Source organism: Marmota monax, unplaced genomic scaffold (genome assembly GCF_021218885.2).
Source record: "Marmota monax isolate L192 unplaced genomic scaffold, Marmota_monax_Labrador192_F-V1.1 WCK01_AAM20220418_F8-fsc00065, whole genome shotgun sequence".
NCBI lineage: Eukaryota > Metazoa > Chordata > Mammalia > Rodentia > Sciuridae > Marmota > Marmota monax.
This window is the reverse complement of record NW_026694038.1, coordinates 3181994-3200169: the sequence shown is the minus strand read 5'-3', so window position 1 is coordinate 3200169 and position 18176 is coordinate 3181994. Positions and strand designations below refer to the sequence as shown.

Genomic DNA, 18176 nt, shown 5'->3' with positions numbered 1-18176 from the left:
CAGTGGTGGCCATGCTTTGGAAGTAGACATGAAGATATTTATATGATCCTCCATGGCCCATGAGTGAAGGAATGTTTTCCTTTGATGATTGACATGAAGTTTTCTGTCTGGAAATATTTTAAGGAAAACAACATTTGCTATTGAAATTTTTCACTGTCCTGTTAGTAAATGAACAAATATAATGGTTGCCTCTTGAAATATTTTGCTTTGCTGATATGAATGTTATATTATTTGATTACTATCATATTTGAAGGGATTTTTAAAGTTTGAATATGTATATAAAGTAGATAAAGAGCATTAACTATCATCTAATTCTTGGGACATGTGCTACCCTGCAGAGACAGAAATCAGTAGAAAGATCACAAACAATAAATCTAATCAGTTTTCTCTGTGAAGGACTGGCCAAGGCCTTGCAAAGAGGCCATGTGGCCCTGATGGCATCTGTGAATGGCAGCTTGAAAGAACAAGTGCACATGTATGTTACAAAGAGCCACACCCAGGGCTCTATAACTTTTATAAGGGATTTAAGTAAATCCTTACTCTTACAGTCCTTCCCCACATCCCAACCCTGATAAAAGAAAATTCAGATTTCCCAAATGGAGATAAGCTGCTGCTATTCTTTTTTTTTTTTTTTAATAGCTAAGAACAAGTTACTTCACAGTCCAGTGAACAAATATCTGACTATCTCTTATCTCTTGGAGGTGTTCAATCCAAGTCACTGCTTCTTACTCTCAGCTACTGAAAAGTACAGGATTTGCTTTGTGATAGTCCCTGGAGAGCAAGTAAAGGATATATAAGCCACTCTCCCATCAACAGTTCTTGTGCTCTTTGGGCCACAAAGGGCAGGATCAGGCTAAGAGTAAATTTAAAGAGCTTTTTTGTTTTAAAATTGACATGGGAAAGTAGTAAAGACCTCCAATATACAAACCTCAAATTGCTTGCACGTTTGCTTTCCATGTGAAGCCAGGATTCGTATCTGAAACTTTTCCCTGGACTGTGTCCAAGTCTTTTCTGCTACAAAATGCTCAGGAGACAGACTTTCATGAAAGGTCTTCAATTCTATAATCTTATTCCTTAGAAGATGACTTGGAAAAGACATCCAAGTAAAAGATTTTTCCCTTGAGAAAGGGTGTTGATAGTATTATTTCTTCCTGACTCAGAGGCTATATGATTTTCTACAAATCTCTATTCTGACCTTGGATTAATTAATAAAACTCAATGAAATAATCAGCTTTCTCTAAGAAGAAAAGTAGTTTGTTATAATTATTTAACTAATATACAGAAACACTGAATTTTGAAAGATAACAATATTCTCTTTAAATGAGGCTGAAATTCATTCTTACTAAGAGAAATTTTCTTATTTATTAACAATGGCAACAAACCTAGAGGAATGTGCTCATGCTGCCATGGCAAAGTACCACAGGCTTGGTAGTTCAGGCAACAGTTACCTATTTTCTCACAATTTTGGAGACGGGGAAGTCTAACACCAAGGTGCTAGACAACTGGATCCTCGTTTTCAGCTCTATTTCTGTCTTTCCTTGTCCTTACATGATGAAGAATCAGAGAAATATCTTTTCCTTCAGTTATAAGGCCATATAAATCCTACCAAGTTAGGGCCCATCCTTATAATTACATTTACATTAATTTCCTCTTAACATTCCAATATCAAAATATAATCACATTAGGACTAGGCTTCAATATTTCAACTTCAGAGGAATACAAATCAGCCAATGACTGATACAAATCAGCAATGCCTCCAATAGAAACCTTTGCTATAAAAGTTCTGCCTAGGACATACCTCTAAAATTGCTCTGGATAGCTAAATGACTGGAACTTAAAAAAAAAAAGAAAAAGAAAAAGGAAAAGGAAGGAGAAGTAACAAAGAAGAAACAAAGAGAGGTAAAATAAGACTTGTCTTATTTTGGTGGTTAAAAATTAAAGTTCATCAAGACAACAAGTAGCAAATGAAATAACTAGCCCAGCAAAGCATAAAACCTAGGATTAGTTAAGGCAAGGGGAGAAAAGTTTGAAGCAAATCTTCCTTTCATTTTTCTGTAAGAAAATCAAGAATTTCAGAAGAAATACCATGAATTTTTTAAAAATGAAAAACCTTCTAGGAAATTAGCATTCATTCATTCAATCAATATTATTGAACTCCCTTGATGCCTGAGGCAATGTGATACACACCAGAAGACCCCAAAAAAAATGGACACACTTGTTCCCTGTTGCAGCTTAAAATTTTTGGTGGTGAGATCTGTTAACCAAAAAAAATTAAATAAATAAAATAAAAATAAATTTAAAATCAAGGCTCTGAGCAGTACATGGGAGAGGTTTATATTACATGAATATGAAATAATGGGATTGACCAAGTCAGGTAGTTGAATAAAAATTCCAATAATGAGGCTGGGATTGTAGCTCAGTGATACAGTGCTTGCCTACTATGTGTGAGGCACTGGGTTCAATTCTTAACACTGCATATAAATAAGTAAAAATAAAGGTCCATTGACAACTAAAACATAAAATCCAATAATGGAAGAAATGATAGGTAAGTTAAAATTTAAATAATGAGTAGCTGTCTAGTAGGTGAGGAAGGGAGAGAAAATTTTTCAAGGCAGAAGGGATAGCAAGGGTAAAGAAACTGTAATGAGATCATGAAAAATATAAGTTATTGGAATAAAACCATTGTGGCTAGAAACAAAGCAAGAGATCACAGAGAGAAAGGTGGTGGTACATGAGGCCATATGTAGATAAGAGATGTGGGAGAGCAGTCAAAGTTTTGTCTTTTTCCTGGAATCAAAGGAAATCACTGAAGTGTCTTTCATAGTCATGTATGTTTGTGTGGTATGTGCTAAGGATGAGGAATACTAGCATCAGATTTTTAAAATATTACCCTCTTTTCAGTGTGAAGAAGGGATGGAAGGGGAAAACAGAATACATAGAAACAAGTCAACTCAGAAGACCGTTCAAATATTCACAATGAAAACTAATACTCTCTTGCATAAAGGAGACAGTGATGACCTGAAATAGCCATTTTTGCAGGGTACTTACATAGAAGAAGAAATTGGCAGCTCTTGGTGATGGATTGAATGTGAAAGAGCTACATCTAGGATTATTCTGGGCTTTTGGTTTTTAAACAAGATAAATGGTGGTACCAATCATGCCAAAGAGAGTTTAAACAGCAGAAAAGACCTACTTTAGGATTATTGAAGAAAATCAGAAAAGAAGGCAATGACAAAAGTTTCCAACCTGACAGTTTCTGGTAGGGGGAGATGGGGAAGAATCAAAGCAGTCAACAGGTGTTTCCTGATTTGTGTGCTGTAAGGGGACCATAGCAGCATTACTAGGTCTCACTCCTAGCAAAAAGCTGTTCCTAGAGAGTTTAGGGACACTTGAGCTTCCCAAATCCTTTCAGGGGCCTAAGAGATCAAAACTATCTCTATAATAATGTTAAGAAGTCATTTGTCCTTTATACAGTAGAGTTTCCAGGTATCATGTGATTTGTGCTATCCCAAAAGACTGAAAGACTGAAGGCAAAAGCAAATGTAAGATACCCAGGAGTCTTCAATTAAGATGACAATAAGAGGGGCTGGGGATGTGGCTCAAGCGGTAACACGCTCCCCTGGCATGCGCGGGGCACTGGGTTTGGTCCTGGGCACCACATAAAAATAAAATAAAGATGCTGTGTCCACCCAAAACTGAAAAATAAATATTAAAAAAATTCTCTCTCTCTCTCTCTTCTCTCTCTCTCTCTCTAAAAAAAAAGGATGACATTAAGAAATTTACAAAGATTCTGGATTTGCAAAAAACTTACAGTGTCACGGTTAATAAATTAATATTTTTTATGCTTCCATTTCAACTTCTAACATATTAACTATTGAGTCATATAACCAATTTGGGTTCCCAATAATGTTGAACAGTATACAGGTAACTTCAATCCAAGAAGTGTCTGAAATTATTTTTTTTTTTAAATAAATGAACTTTTCTAAGAGACATCAATCACAAGGGAGCTTTTCAATTGCCAGTGACGCGACCTATTATAGTTCACTTCAGAAAAACGTAATTACTCTCCACAAATACTATTTCTCCCTTAAAAGTTGTGAACAAACAGCTATTTGGAATATGTACTAATTAAAGGGGAAAACCATAAGAAAATCAGTACTCCAAGAACCATGTAGGAGTTTAAATTTGTTGTGTTTGCAATATCTTAAAATTCCATTTTTCTCAGAACCCTGTTAAAAGTTTTATATAGCTGAAATATTTGTGGCCTGCTGAAATTTGGGTCAATATCCCCTTTTCAAGAATCTAGCAAGAAGGAAAACTAAGAAGCCTGTAGCAATGCACCTTGGGACACACATGCAGACAATGAGCAACATTCATCCTTCAGTGGTTGTAAGATAGCAATTTCAGGGGCTGGGGTTGTGGCTCAGCAGTAGAGCGCTTGCCTCACATGTGCGAGACCGTGGGTTGGATCCTCAGCACCATATTAAAAAAAATAAACAAGTGAAATAAAGGTGTTGTGTCCAACTACAACTAAAAAATAAATATTTTTAAAAAGATAGAAATTTCAGTGATTGTAAGAAGCTCAGAAGCAAAGTGATGGGAACAAATTTGTTGTTCAGTCTGAAGAAAAGCAATCAAGAGCAGTATTCAAACTTGGACTCTGAAAGGTATGACTATCTCAGTATCAAGAATGTGTCAGCTTTTCTTTACTAGTTCTTTTTAAAGTTCTGAAATTTCAATTTTCTCATAGCCCTTGATCCCTTTTGTACATTTCTATATCCCCAGGATCTAGAAAATTGTTTGATCTGTAATGACTGCTCAGCAAATACTGATTGAATGGGTGCTCTGCAGAAAGGGACAAACCACCCTCTCCATGTTCTTTATGTGCTTGCTGGGCTCTCCTGCACAAGGTTCTTGCTGTCACTGTTTACTTTTCACATTCTACAACTTCACAGAGAAAAGTGAAACCCACATGTTCTATGTACACAGATGCCAAGCACCCCATCTCAACATAAGCACAATTAAACATTATATTTCCCCTCAAAACAATGCCTCTAATATATTCATCTATCCAATAACTTGGAAAATATTTTAAACTTTTCTCCTTCCTTATTCATTTCCCTTTATATCCAATTTTCCATTATATCTTCTAAATTCTACCTCTTTAGTACTGTTCATATCCTTCCTCATCTTGTTTTTCTCACTGCTGACTCCCTTAATTTGTACTCTATTTCTTACTGACCTTTATTTTGTGTTATGTTGGAGAGTCTTTTATTCCTCACTTCATCTTAGTGCTCTGAAAGATTTTCATATATTGCAATTAAACTTTATTATTTCCTGTGACCACACATTTCTAAGAGATAAATGCATGCCTTTGCATACATACACACACATACACACACACATACCCCACACAAAAGCACATATGTGCATATTTGTAGATTCACTGGATAGAGTTATACAACTATTAGTGATTCATAATGACAAACAGCACGAATATATATTTAATGTATTTTCAAAGATATCTGTTTTAGTCCCTAATGTTTTTATAACCCAGGGCAATGTACTATAGTAGAATTTGAGAGGAATGAGAAATCTCGCTTTATCCAGCAAAGCAGGAAAGTGCAATATGGATGGGAAAACAGGTGTTGAACTTTCCGGACTTCTGAGGAACACGTGCATCTCATGCTGAGGACTTTGGGAAATAATTCATATGTAGATAAAAAAGCTACATCATAAGTCCACACCACAAACCCCTGGAAGAGTCTTTTTGTTCCCTGGGTTTCACATACATCAGTTTGAGGACCACAATTCTACACCATAAGTCAGATGTGTCCACTCCTCCTGCTTATTCTCTGTGTTTCTCATGACAACTGTTTGGCTACTCTTGGATCCTGCTCTATCTGCCTTGTCAGTTTAGATTTTCTAATCATCTTCCAGTTTCTGTTGTTACCCTACAACCTACCCACGTCAACCTAGTTGCCATATCTTAAATACCATGAGGCTATTCTACCTATTCTTTACTATTCATAACCATTTTGTAGAATCAAAATAAGAATTACTAACACTCAAAGGAAAGCACCCCTTTTGTAAATAAAATCACCTTATTTTATTTTAAAAATAAATGATAACAAATTATGAATAAAAAGTTTTAAAGCCCCTCTTCAACTTTCAAGAGAATGAGTGAAACAATTAGCAACTCTATTATTTTCTTCAAACATATTGAAAACCCAGAATGAGTTTAGCTAGTCCAGACTAAATGATAATCTGAATGCTGTTTCAAGAATTTAATAATACAAAATAATCAGTTGCAATCAGATAACCAATTGTCTGTTACAATTGGCCCCCAAGATCCCCACCCACTGGCATGTGTGTTCTGTGTAATCACCTCCCCTTAAGTGTGGATGATATTTGTGAATACCATAAGATCAAATACAAGGAGACTCATCATTAGATTTCTTTACACCAACACAGGTGAATAAATTTTGCATGTATAATTATAGTTGCTATAAATTGATTTTTAAGTTAATCAAAAAGGATACTAAACTATGTGAGCCCAACCTAATCAGGTGAGCTTTTGGGGAAAAAAAGAGTTTATAGAGGTCAGAAGCCCAAGGCACTGGAGATAATATCGTTTTTGCCTTGAAGAAGTAAACTTACATATTGCGGAAAGGGTCATGTGTCAGGAAATGTCGGAAGTGTCTAGAGAGTGCAGGCTTTGTGCATCCTTACATCCACAAGAGGCTGAATTGTGCCAATAATCAGTGAACTTGAAATGAGATGTTGAGTCTTAGATTGGCTCACAAGTCTGGTAAACACCTTGATTATGACCTTGCAAGACCTGAACAGAGAATCCACTTGAGTTGTCACTGAATGCCAGACCCACAAATGCAACATTATAATAAAGCTAAGTTGTTTTAAGACTCTTAAGTTTTTGGTAATTTATCACTACATAAATCTAACATATGATTGAAACTACCACCATATTTCTCAGTTTTGCACTAGAGGATTTATTACATATGTAAGCCAAAAAATTTGAAAAACTATTCAAAAATGTTCTCTCTCATATTAAAAAAAACAGGAATGGAACCACCATATGACTCATTTATCCCACCCCTCAATATTCATCCAAAAGAACTAAAATCAGCATGCTATAATGATACAGCCACTACAATATTTATAGTAGCACAATTCACAATAGCAAAATTATGGAATCAATTCAGAGGCCCATCAGTAGATGAGCAGATCAAGTAAATATAGCATGTACACGTACACACACACACACACACACAATGGAGTTTTACGCAGGCATAAAGAAGAATGAAATATTTGCATTTGCTGATAAATGGATGGATGGAAATGGAGAAAATCATACTAAGTAAAATAAGCCAAACTCAGAAAATCAAGTGTCAAATGTTTTCATGCTTTTGTGGAAGCCAGAGCACAACAGGGAAAGAGCAAAAAGGGAGGAAATTGAACATCCTAAAGTTAGAGGGAAGATCAGTGGAATAGAAGTGGGAGAACAAGAGGGAGGGAGGATGGATGGGAAAGGGAAAGAAACAATGGAACAAATTTAACAAAATCATGTTATACGTATATATAAATGTATCAAAGAGAATTTCACCTTTATGTATATGTAGAAATATGAAGCAAAATAAATCAATAAAGGATTGAAAGGAAGATCAGTAGAAGAAAGCAAATAATGGGAAGGAGGAGAAGCAGAAATGGGAAGAATGAGTATTATGATCAAATGTATAATTTAGCAAAATTAACCCCCAAACTATGTGTAATTATAATACTTTTAAAAAACTTATCTCTCAGAATTTCTAGAATGTCAAGTTTATTTTAATATTTTAATAATAGCCTTTTCCAATCTCTAAATGAGCAATCAAATAATTCTTAAACTAAAACTTGTCCTTCAATAAATACATCTTTAAACGTTTTCAAAGCTCAGAAGATTATTTTATCTGAAAGACATAGGTTTGGCTCACAAATTCTAATATTATTTTATTAGAAGTAACATCCTAAAAGCACCACACTCTACTTAACACAGCCATCAGAATTATCGCATGTTACTTACATAACTCGCCAATTCCCCTTTAGACAGAAAAGAAACTTATTTTATATTTAGGAGTGTCACATTCATTTTATTTTTTTTTTATCTCCCAATTTCTTTTAAAAATATCTGAAATATTCATTGAGAACCAAAGAGAAGGGCAGTATGGACATCTTTGTGAGTATAATCATGCTATAGGATGAACATGCATGTGAACATGTGTGCTTATTCTTATATTATTATATACAAGAGTTATAAGAGTACCAAACACACACACACACACACACACACACACACACACAGAGAGAGAGAGAGAGAGAGAGAGAGAGAGAGAGAATGGAAACAGTTGGTTTATTGAACCTAACTGATTCAGAATGACAGAGAGATTAATATGATTAAACAAGTCAATGAGTGGAAGGAACCCGATCTATACAGAGCAACACTGTCACCAAGTCATCTTTTTTTAAAAAAGGATAAAGCAGATGATTCAGTTTTCCTGGAACATTTTGTTTCATTCTGAGAGGTTTTCAGATTCTGAAGCTATTTCACATATGCTATGCACATCGCCTTTCTGTGGTCTTTATGAGTTGCCCAAAACATTTCCATTTATTAGTAGTGCTAAAGAGAGAGAGATTCACCTTGACAGCACAATAGAGAGAATAATACTGAGTTAGGTTTCTTCAGAATACTAACCACATCAGGCTGCTATAGGGAAATATGCAAATATCTGTCCATGTTCTCATAATTGTGTTACTTCAGCTTCTGGTCCCTGACCTCGTGTTGCTGATATTTATCTCTCTATGATGCCTACATGCAAAGTTATCATGCCAACTTATGCATTATCACATCTTAATACGTTTATACAGCTCTATTGATCTTAAAGCTTTTAGGTTCTAGTTGAAAAGATAAGAGCTCTATTCGTAAAAACAAACAAAAAATAACTCTATATCTAATTAGTCTCCAGTATAATTTCAAAGAGCAAAAACATGGGAGTTACCCATGAAAGAGAGGACTACATATCTAAGGTTAAAGGGACACGAAGAGTAGGAAAACTAACTTTTGGGCATAAATTCAGGAGAGCTGGATAAATTTCTGCTGTTAAACTCAGCTTTCCTCATTGCCGCCTTTGTCATTCATCAAAAGGATCACAGCCAGTGCACAACTAATGTTCCTGTCTCTGGGGAGAAAAGGGAGAGAAAGGATCCAGGATCCAGGACTAGAAAGTAAGAATCAAAGTTCCAATTTTTAGTATCCCAATGACTTTACAATGTTCTGCATATTCCCTGGTCATTTTCTCTGCTATTTTTGTTGTTGTTGTTTTCTTGATAACATTAAAATGTTTACATTTTTACCATATGTATAAATACTTTTTAAATATATGTGTGCATTAATGTATGAACCTTTTCCAAAATAACAACTCTTTGAAAATTCAAAAGATTGGGTAGGAGTATATAACACATTCTTAAAATATTAAAACCTGCACGCATTAAAGCATCAAGTCATATACTTGTTAACCTGTCTCACTAATAATCGCCTGCTTAGATCCAGTCTGTGAGAGGAAAAGGAAGCAATAAATTTGACCCTAACTTACCACACATTTTAATTGCACAGTACTCCCAAGGGGTGTCAGGGTCAAGAGTATAGCACCACGGCCTCGGCTTGCCATCAGGGTTGCGGCAATAATTATCATCAAAGCCCTTGTCAGGGTATCTGCAAACCACACCGAGAGAAGTGTCACGTAAATCTGCCTGGGAACACACCTAGCCTTCAGCTCACAAGATAACTTTCTACTTAGTTTGGATAATACTAGCTAGGGAAAGTGCCAGTTTCTCATCTTTTGCTTTATAGGGACTGCTGATCATTAACTATTGAATCTACCTGCATATTCCACTAAGAAGATATTATCATCCTCTGTGCTAATAAGTTAGATCCATTTGGTATACCTGTCCACCAATTCGGATTCCAAATGAATCCCTTTCTCATACAGCCCAATTAAGAAACAGACTGCAAAAAACATGACCGCATATAGAACGCTCATTAAGAAAACAGGTCCTCCTCTAGGGCTTAAAGTTCAATTGGAAGTTTGGTTTCAATTGCTCTGTTACTAATGATAGCTCAGTTTTAAAATGGAGCTGTTCTAGGTCATGCCCTCAACTCCACCAGGGCAAGAGACAAACTCCATCACACCACTTTCTCCACATCCCACCTCCCTTTAAATTAACAGAGTCCTGAATTGGTAACCTGATTTTAATTGCTACCACATCCCTTCTGCTCTCACTTAAAAGAAAAGACATGCATTTAAAAAAATAAATCAAGAGTTTTAATTTCATTTAAAAGAACAACAAGAGGCAAAAACTAACAATAATCACTACAAAAAAAATAGAAGAAAAGAGTAAAAATACCTTGTAGCAATTTCCAAAGGAAGGTAGGGATGGCTTTTTCTTTGCAATATTTATATATTTATTCTTTCTAGTAAAAATAAAGAATTTATTTTTCTTTTCTTTTTTTATCCACTTCATTTCATGTGAAATGAACTAGCAAAAGACATAATCTGTTGTTGTTTTCAAGTATTTAAGTTCAAAACCTTCTCCTGGAAAAAGCTAGCCCTGTCCGCCATTTTTAAATACATCAGGATGAAACAGCTAATGCGTTATTGGCACTAGTTTTCATTCACTTTTTAGAGACATCTCCTAAGTTCAGGTGTCACTCATACGACCCATGGAATGTGAATCTTTGAAGATGCAGCTCTGGAAGGAGATTTGCTTGCATTTAGGAGTAATTAGTCCTTTCATGGTTTGGGCCTATCAAAGTGGTCATCACTGAACTGGCTCTGTCTTTCGTCTTTTTTTTTTTTTTTTTTTTTTTTTGCTAAAGAAAGCTCTGTTATTGCTTCTACTTTGTACCTGACTATAGTCTTGGTCCAAAACCTTCCTGATTTTAGAGACTCAACTAGTCAGTCAAGACCAATTAAAAAGTATACCTAATATTCTCATATACCTCATCATAAATCCTTTTTCCCCAAAAGACACCTCTCCCAAATATTCAGCTTCAACAACACTTTCAGAAAAAGGCCATATATTCAGGGGAGTTCTGAACAATGTTCAAGCCCCATCATTAAAACATCATACAAAGACTTTTCATGGAAGCTTATAATGGAACAAATAACAGTTTATACAGAGATTCATGGGAAGCAAGGTTCATTGGTATTTTACCTTTCGGGCAAGAATTTGTGTCGGTGTGGTGTCTGATGATCCCAGCGCTGACAAATCTTGCCTGATTCTGTATGATCCATGGGACCTCGATAGCTTTCCCCATTGCAGGTCATGCATTCAACTAATAAAATTAAAGTATGGCATGTTAATTGTTTCTGACAGCAAACTCAAGAACACCACTATTTCATTTAAAGAACAGCAAATCAATTTCTCAGCAAACAAATTTTTAGACAACCCTACAAACCACCCTAATTTTAAATTGGGGACTAATGTCCATAAATAGTGGCATAAAATACATGCTATGGAACTCATTATATAGTTTAAGTATGTTAGTCTCATACAGATTCACCTGATGGCCAGGATGCTAACTGTAAAATTTTTCAGTAACTGTCCAACTGTATGTCAATACAAAGAGACCAAAAATATAAGATGGAAAATTGGAAATTTTTCTCTTTTTGGTCTAAAATGCAAGGATCTTGGTGTCTCTATTTTTAGCACAATAGTGTTCCTCTCTCAACTCACCCTCCAAATACACATATAGTAATTGCACCATTCAAAATGAGTACATGGTATTTTCTTATGGTTAATTCAATAATCAGGAACCAATGTATTTAAGGAACCAGTTGCAGACAGAAATTGGGTGCAATTCAAAGGACACAGATTAGAAAGAACAAAGAAAGAGAAAGAAAGAAAGAAGTCACAGATCTTTTCTGTTAGTGAACATCCATGTTGTGTTGGCTGGGCAAGCTCACATTCTTATCCAGCACAGGATAGAAAATGACCTGCTATTGAACTCCTTGTACCCACTCTTTTTAAAATGTATAAGCTGATCTAATTATGCAGGATCTTACTGATGATTTTGTGAGGTTAATTAATTGTTCTCTTCTGGCTGGTCTCTTAGGTCACAATGAAAACTCTGAATCACGTCAACTAGCTGAAAATGAGACTTCACAAACAGAAGGTTGATTTGTAGCAAGGCATGCATCCTGTAAAATAAATCATTGCTTGGCTCTCCTACGAATCCGGCAAATTTCCCCAGACACATCATTTGTATCTTGTGATTACTGATCATCTAACTTTAGCTGAAGTAGGGAAAGATATCAATGTTTAGTTTTATCCACTGGAATCTAGACTAATGGATATTGGTAGTAATTTGGAATATAATATTAGAATCATCACTTTTGAACCTCTCATTTTTACAACATAGCAGGACATTAACTATTAACTTTCTGAAACACATGATCTATCTATTGACTTGATCCATCTACTTCTTTTCATGCAGGTTAATTCACAAACTAAGACAAGGGATCTATTCAGCTTCCCCTCATTTGATACTGTGATTCCCCAGAATACACTCAATAAGTAAATCAGAGGGGTTCAAGAACATATTGATAAGGATGCTCAGGTTAGCCAAAGTCAATTCCTCATTGAAATGCTCAGAATAGTTTATACATCATCACATTTCAGCTTTTCATTTGAATGGAGTGTAGATTTATTTGGTGCCCCTTTAAAAAAAAGAATTCATGATTTGATATCTTCAATGAAAAGGATGCAGCATTTATCATTGTTGTTTGCTCCTTTGTACTGAATTTAAAAAGTAGGATAGCTATGGTCATTCATAAAAGTAAGCATCCAAATGTCTAATTTCTACTCTTCAATAATACTCAGGAATCAGAATATATTTATTATATTTCCTTCAGCAAATGCATTTTGTAATGGTATATATCCTTCTAATGAGAGACAATAGAGTTATTTTCTGGGAAACAATACTATGAACATTATTATAAAACACTCTTCTCAGAGTTGTTGAATTTTATTGGTCTTAGGAAACGATAGCTACACAAATTAAACAGATGATTCCATAAGATGACTATTTTCTAGAATGAGTGTGTTAGGTCAATTCTTCTCCAAACATTAATGTGCATAAAAATCTCCTTCAAATCTTGTTAAAAAGCAAACTCTAACTCAGTGATTCTGGATTGGGCATTAATAATAAGCTATCAGGGGATGCTATTGCTGCTGGTACTTGGACTCTCATTTTAAGTAGCAATTTTGTAGATACTGTGATCTCTTCTAAAGTTCTAAGTGTTTGGTGGCATTGGATTTTTAGGAGAGACTGAATTTTACTTGGATCTTGAAAGATAGATGAGGCTGGATAAGGAATAAAGGAAAAATTGCAATAAAATGGTATGAAAACATGAACTAGTATGTTCTGTTTGTAATAAAGTGAACAGAGAGTTGTGGCTGTGGTTATTGGCCCAATGAGATAAAAAATAATAAATACAAGTTAGCAAAAATAATTAGATTTTGGAAGGCAATGAAAGTTGTAAGAGTAGCAATTAAATGTGTCCTATGATAGAACTGAGATGCTAAAATATGCATCATTTTGATTACTTATTATATACTGCTAACATGTAAGATATCCTTTGATTGCTACAATGAAGAAAATACAACTCACACAAATTTTAAGAGACTTACCTAAAATAGAAAATGTCAACCCTGTGTCTGGAACACAGGTCTTCTGACCCACACAGTCTACAATTCTTTCCATTGTCCCAATTTTCATTTTGTTCTATATACTTTTACACGTTTCTGAAAAAGTCTAACTGGCCATATTTTAAGATAAACTGATAATTTTAGGAAGTCAATATTCTTCCCTTATTCAAAATTATCTCCATTAGCTTCTGCCTTATTCTTTAGAAGAGTAGGTTACCCTCCTGTTGAATTCTCACCTATTGGAGGATAGAGAAAAAAAGGCCATGGGAGAGCAAGTAGATTGGTCAACTTATACTAGGTAAGTAACCAGAAAGTTTGCCTTTTTTACTATTGAATTAAACTCTCAGGTTAATAAAAAAAAATTACCTCAAGAAGGCCAAAATTCTGAACTTAGTTTTCAACCTTTGCAAATTCTAAGAATCTTATAAGTTTTTACAGCTCACAATCAAAACAGTATAGGTGGAAACCAAGTCCACATACCCAAGCAAACAGGTGAAAGTATGAATTATGCAATGGTGCAAGGGGTTTGAGGATTGTCCTTGGACACTGTCTGTCACTGCCAGTTCATTATTTAATCATTCCAGAAAGTTCTTCCCTTTAAAAAATAAAGATAAAAGCAAAGTACTATCCTATGTCACATAAACTATTCTTCAGTTCAATAGTCTAAGAATTGTTCTGACCTAAATAATAGTAGAAAACTATAAAAACTACACATAAATTGTAATATAATCAGGATTAATTTAACATCTTTATCATCATACCAACCCAATAAAAAATTGTGTACTGTTTTTCTCAATCATAAAACCTCATATGTTGTGAGTTTGTAGAGTAAAACAATTATTCAAAGTATCTGAATCTATTTTGAGTCACTGTTTATTTTATTCCAGTAAATGTACTCCCTCAGAAAAATCCATACATGCAATTTCTTCAGCAAAACTGAATGATTAAAATATGAATAGTTTCACAAATTCACACTTACAGAAAATTGTTTTATTTAAGTCTATTTCTTAAGGTTTTTTCCACATGGAATATGAAATTATACACATAAAGTTATGTTAGTGTTGTTTGGGATTTTAAGGTATTTTAAAAATAATGATTATGATTTATTTAAAATATACTTAATTGAGTACATGACAATCACTAAACATGACATTTGTTCCAGTGACTGATGAGCATTTTAAATCCCAAGTACTAAAACAATAAATGGAATTTTGTGTACCTCAACCTTCTATACTTTTAAATTATGCATTTATTGGTAGTATTTTCTTTACATAATTGTGTAATGTTTTCTTTTTCTTATGTTGGCATATAAAATTATATATATGTATATATGTATATATTTTATCACTTATGATGTTTTAAAGCATATATACATTTTAGATGGACTAAAAGCAATTAATTAACATATGTTTTAGCTCAGTTATTGCTTTTGTGCTAAGAACATTTAACACTCAATCTCTGTTTTTCAAGAATATGACACATTATTATTAACCCTAGTAACCATGTTATACAATAGATCCTTTGAACTTACTCCTTCTTTCTGAGAGATGCTAAATGTGAAAAAAAGAAGTTATTTTTGAGTGATTAATACATTTCAAAGTTTTAAATTGTATGAAAATAATATCAAACAAGATATCATATATTTATTTTATGAACCAAAATTCTGGCCAAATTTCATACAATCACTCAATCAAGAGTTTAATATAATTACAAAAAAAAATCTAAATATACATACTCTTCTATATATTTTTAATAGTCCAAAAGTTTAACTACCATTTTTTTCCTCTGTAATTTTAAATATAGAAAATGAGGATTACTACCTAATTCATAACCTTTAATACTTGCCAGTTAATAAGTTAATATCCATAGATAGAAATGGACCACCCATTATACTATTTAAGCATTTCAGATTGTGAGATTTCTCCATCATATATGTATTTAGTAGATGTTTACATCACATCTGCATTCTTTTTTCTATTTTTTTTAATCATTTTATAAATAGCTCTTTTTCTCTTGGTATTGACAATGCTGCTTATTTTGAATCCTCTTCATTAAAATACTACTAACACATTGCTTAATTTAAGCTTGAATTTTATATCTGATTCAGTTCACATTCCCTGAAATATGTTTAGCCTACAGGGCAGGTGAATAGCCTTCATTTCCCCTGAAAGAAGGCTATTCCATTGTCAGACCTCTAATTGTTTCCAGAAAGAGCATACCGGGGTGACTGAAAATGTCATGGACCTTTAATACAGACGAGCAATGCCCTTTCTGGGAAGGTTGGATGACCTCAAATTATTAAAGGATATTACAGAATTACATTCTAATAAGGATAACTGAAAATAGGAGTTTAAAAATTACTTATTTTATAACACTTTTATTCTCCATCGCCTATTCATCAAGATCTATATCAGTGTATTCTGATAAAGGTTTTTCTTATCAACCAGGGGTTGAAAATCTCATTCCCACAGGACTAGGCAGGTAACATACATGCTAAACTGTATAAAATTTGATCAAATGACCTACCTTTGAAAACACTTTAACAGGTCAAAAAAAATTTAGATAAATAAACAAAACTCCTTGCCAATGATTTTTCAATCTCTGTGATAGTGGAGATTCCCCTAAAACAGGATTTTTTTTTCTTCCATGTGCAAATTTAAGACAAATATTAATTACAACTTATTCATACAAAACAGACTTGTTCATAATGTTATCACAGATAAGTTTATTATTTTTAAAAGAAAAGAAAACAATGAAGAAGTTATATAGAACAGAATATGACATGGAATAAAAAGTAAGAATTTACAAACAGATGAAACTGGCTCCACCACATGAAGTCAAGGATTATAAATTAACTAATAACAAAAAACACATTTGCCTTCTCTGTGACAATTAGCTAACAATGTCCTTTACTTGTTATTTGATATATATAAACCTAATATAAAAGGATACTCATGGAGGATATATTTTCAAAAAAATATTTGGTTAATAAACAGGTAAAATATCTTATTATAAAAATTGGTCAGTATTCCAGCAGTCCCTTCCCCTCCCCTAGGACTTCAAAATCCTAATGAACTTTTAAAATAATTTATCCATATCTCATTTGGATTTGGAGAATTATAGATTTTTGACAGAGTTGAAAAACCCAGCTATTCGGTAGCCAAATGACTAAGAAGACTGAAACCACATACAATGCTGAAATGGTTATTATTCCATCTTGTCAGTCACTCAATTTTCCACTGAAATTGTAAAAATAGTACTCTTTATGCTGTGAGAATTTGGTTAAAAAATATATAGACATGGGTTTAGGGTACCTGACTTCAAGAAAATTTGGGGCCCACTGCTTCCATCTCTTCAGATACTATTCTGAGTGGCACTCAGTCCCAGTCTGTGTCCAATTTGGTTCTAGTCACATTTTCATTAAATGAAATGTACACAAGGGTTTCAAACTTCCATTCCACTGAGCCCCTGTTATATTCTCTTCTGGGTACACAGACCTTGGACATACCACATCAGAGCAGCTTTGACCAAATCTAGACAGAAGCACGTGCTGGATGAACAGACCTACCATTACTGCTAAAGAGCTAATTTCATTCAGCTCCTTTCAGGTGATCCATGAAAGCAGAGTTGGAGGTAGGTGAGCTTAAGACAGCAGGTAAGTAAGCCCACTTTTAACTTTTCCCCAAAGGGATATCTCAGGCTGACATTTAAATTCAAGTGGATAGCTTGCTCCATTATTGTGCAGTAATCTGGTAATCATCAGATTGTAAAACATTGTGTAAGAATGCTCAAATAATTATCTATGGTTGCATTTGAATGAACAAGATGTTTATTTGTAATTGATTTGCTCCTATTAAGCTTTAATGTGAGTTACAGTTCTACACAGGGGAATAGAGTCCCCACACGGCATTCAGGTTCATTTACCTTCTGAACACTGAGGAATGTCACAGACTTCGTAGCGTACCTCTGGATTGCTTGTGAAACACCATGGTCCCCCTTCTTCCCCTCGAGGATTTCGACAGTAGTTTTCCTGTAGGTCTTTACCCCGATAGCTCGAAGGCAAAAAGCTAGTTTTAAAATGATAATCATTACAGTATAAGAGCATGCAACTTTATGTTTGGCCTATTAATTTTATGAATTAATAGTAAGATTTTTCTGAAAGTAAAGAAACCCTTAAGTCTCTTATGTATACTTTCATATATCTTAAATTCTGTCATTTCCATATATTCATAAAATACTTGAATTTTATTAAAGTTTACCTTACCGAACTTCCATATTCAACATCAAGAATTATTAGTATCTGGATTTTCTAAACTGCAAATACTCAAGCATGTAATTGGTGTATCATAAAAATACAATTCCAAAGCTCCAATGGAAGACAGCAAGTGCTTGGGCAAGGCCACTAAAGAGAG

The 18176-nt window shown here is 34.1% G+C and overlaps 1 protein-coding gene across 2 annotated transcripts in view; it reads right to left on the bottom strand.

Annotated features, from left to right (window-relative positions):
- Positions 1-18176, bottom strand: part of Hgf (hepatocyte growth factor) — a 78805-nt gene that overhangs the window by 42714 nt on the left and 17915 nt on the right. The window contains exons 6-8 of one of the 2 annotated variants that reach the window (XM_046464202.2): positions 17689-17831; positions 11269-11389; positions 9648-9766 (exon numbers count right to left, since the gene is read on the bottom strand). In XM_046464202.2, coding sequence (XP_046320158.1) covers positions 9648-9766; positions 11269-11389; positions 17689-17831 — 383 coding nt within the window. The remainder of the gene's footprint in view (positions 1-9647; positions 9767-11268; positions 11390-17688; positions 17832-18176) is intronic. The other variant, XM_046464203.2, reaches the window with a different exon arrangement.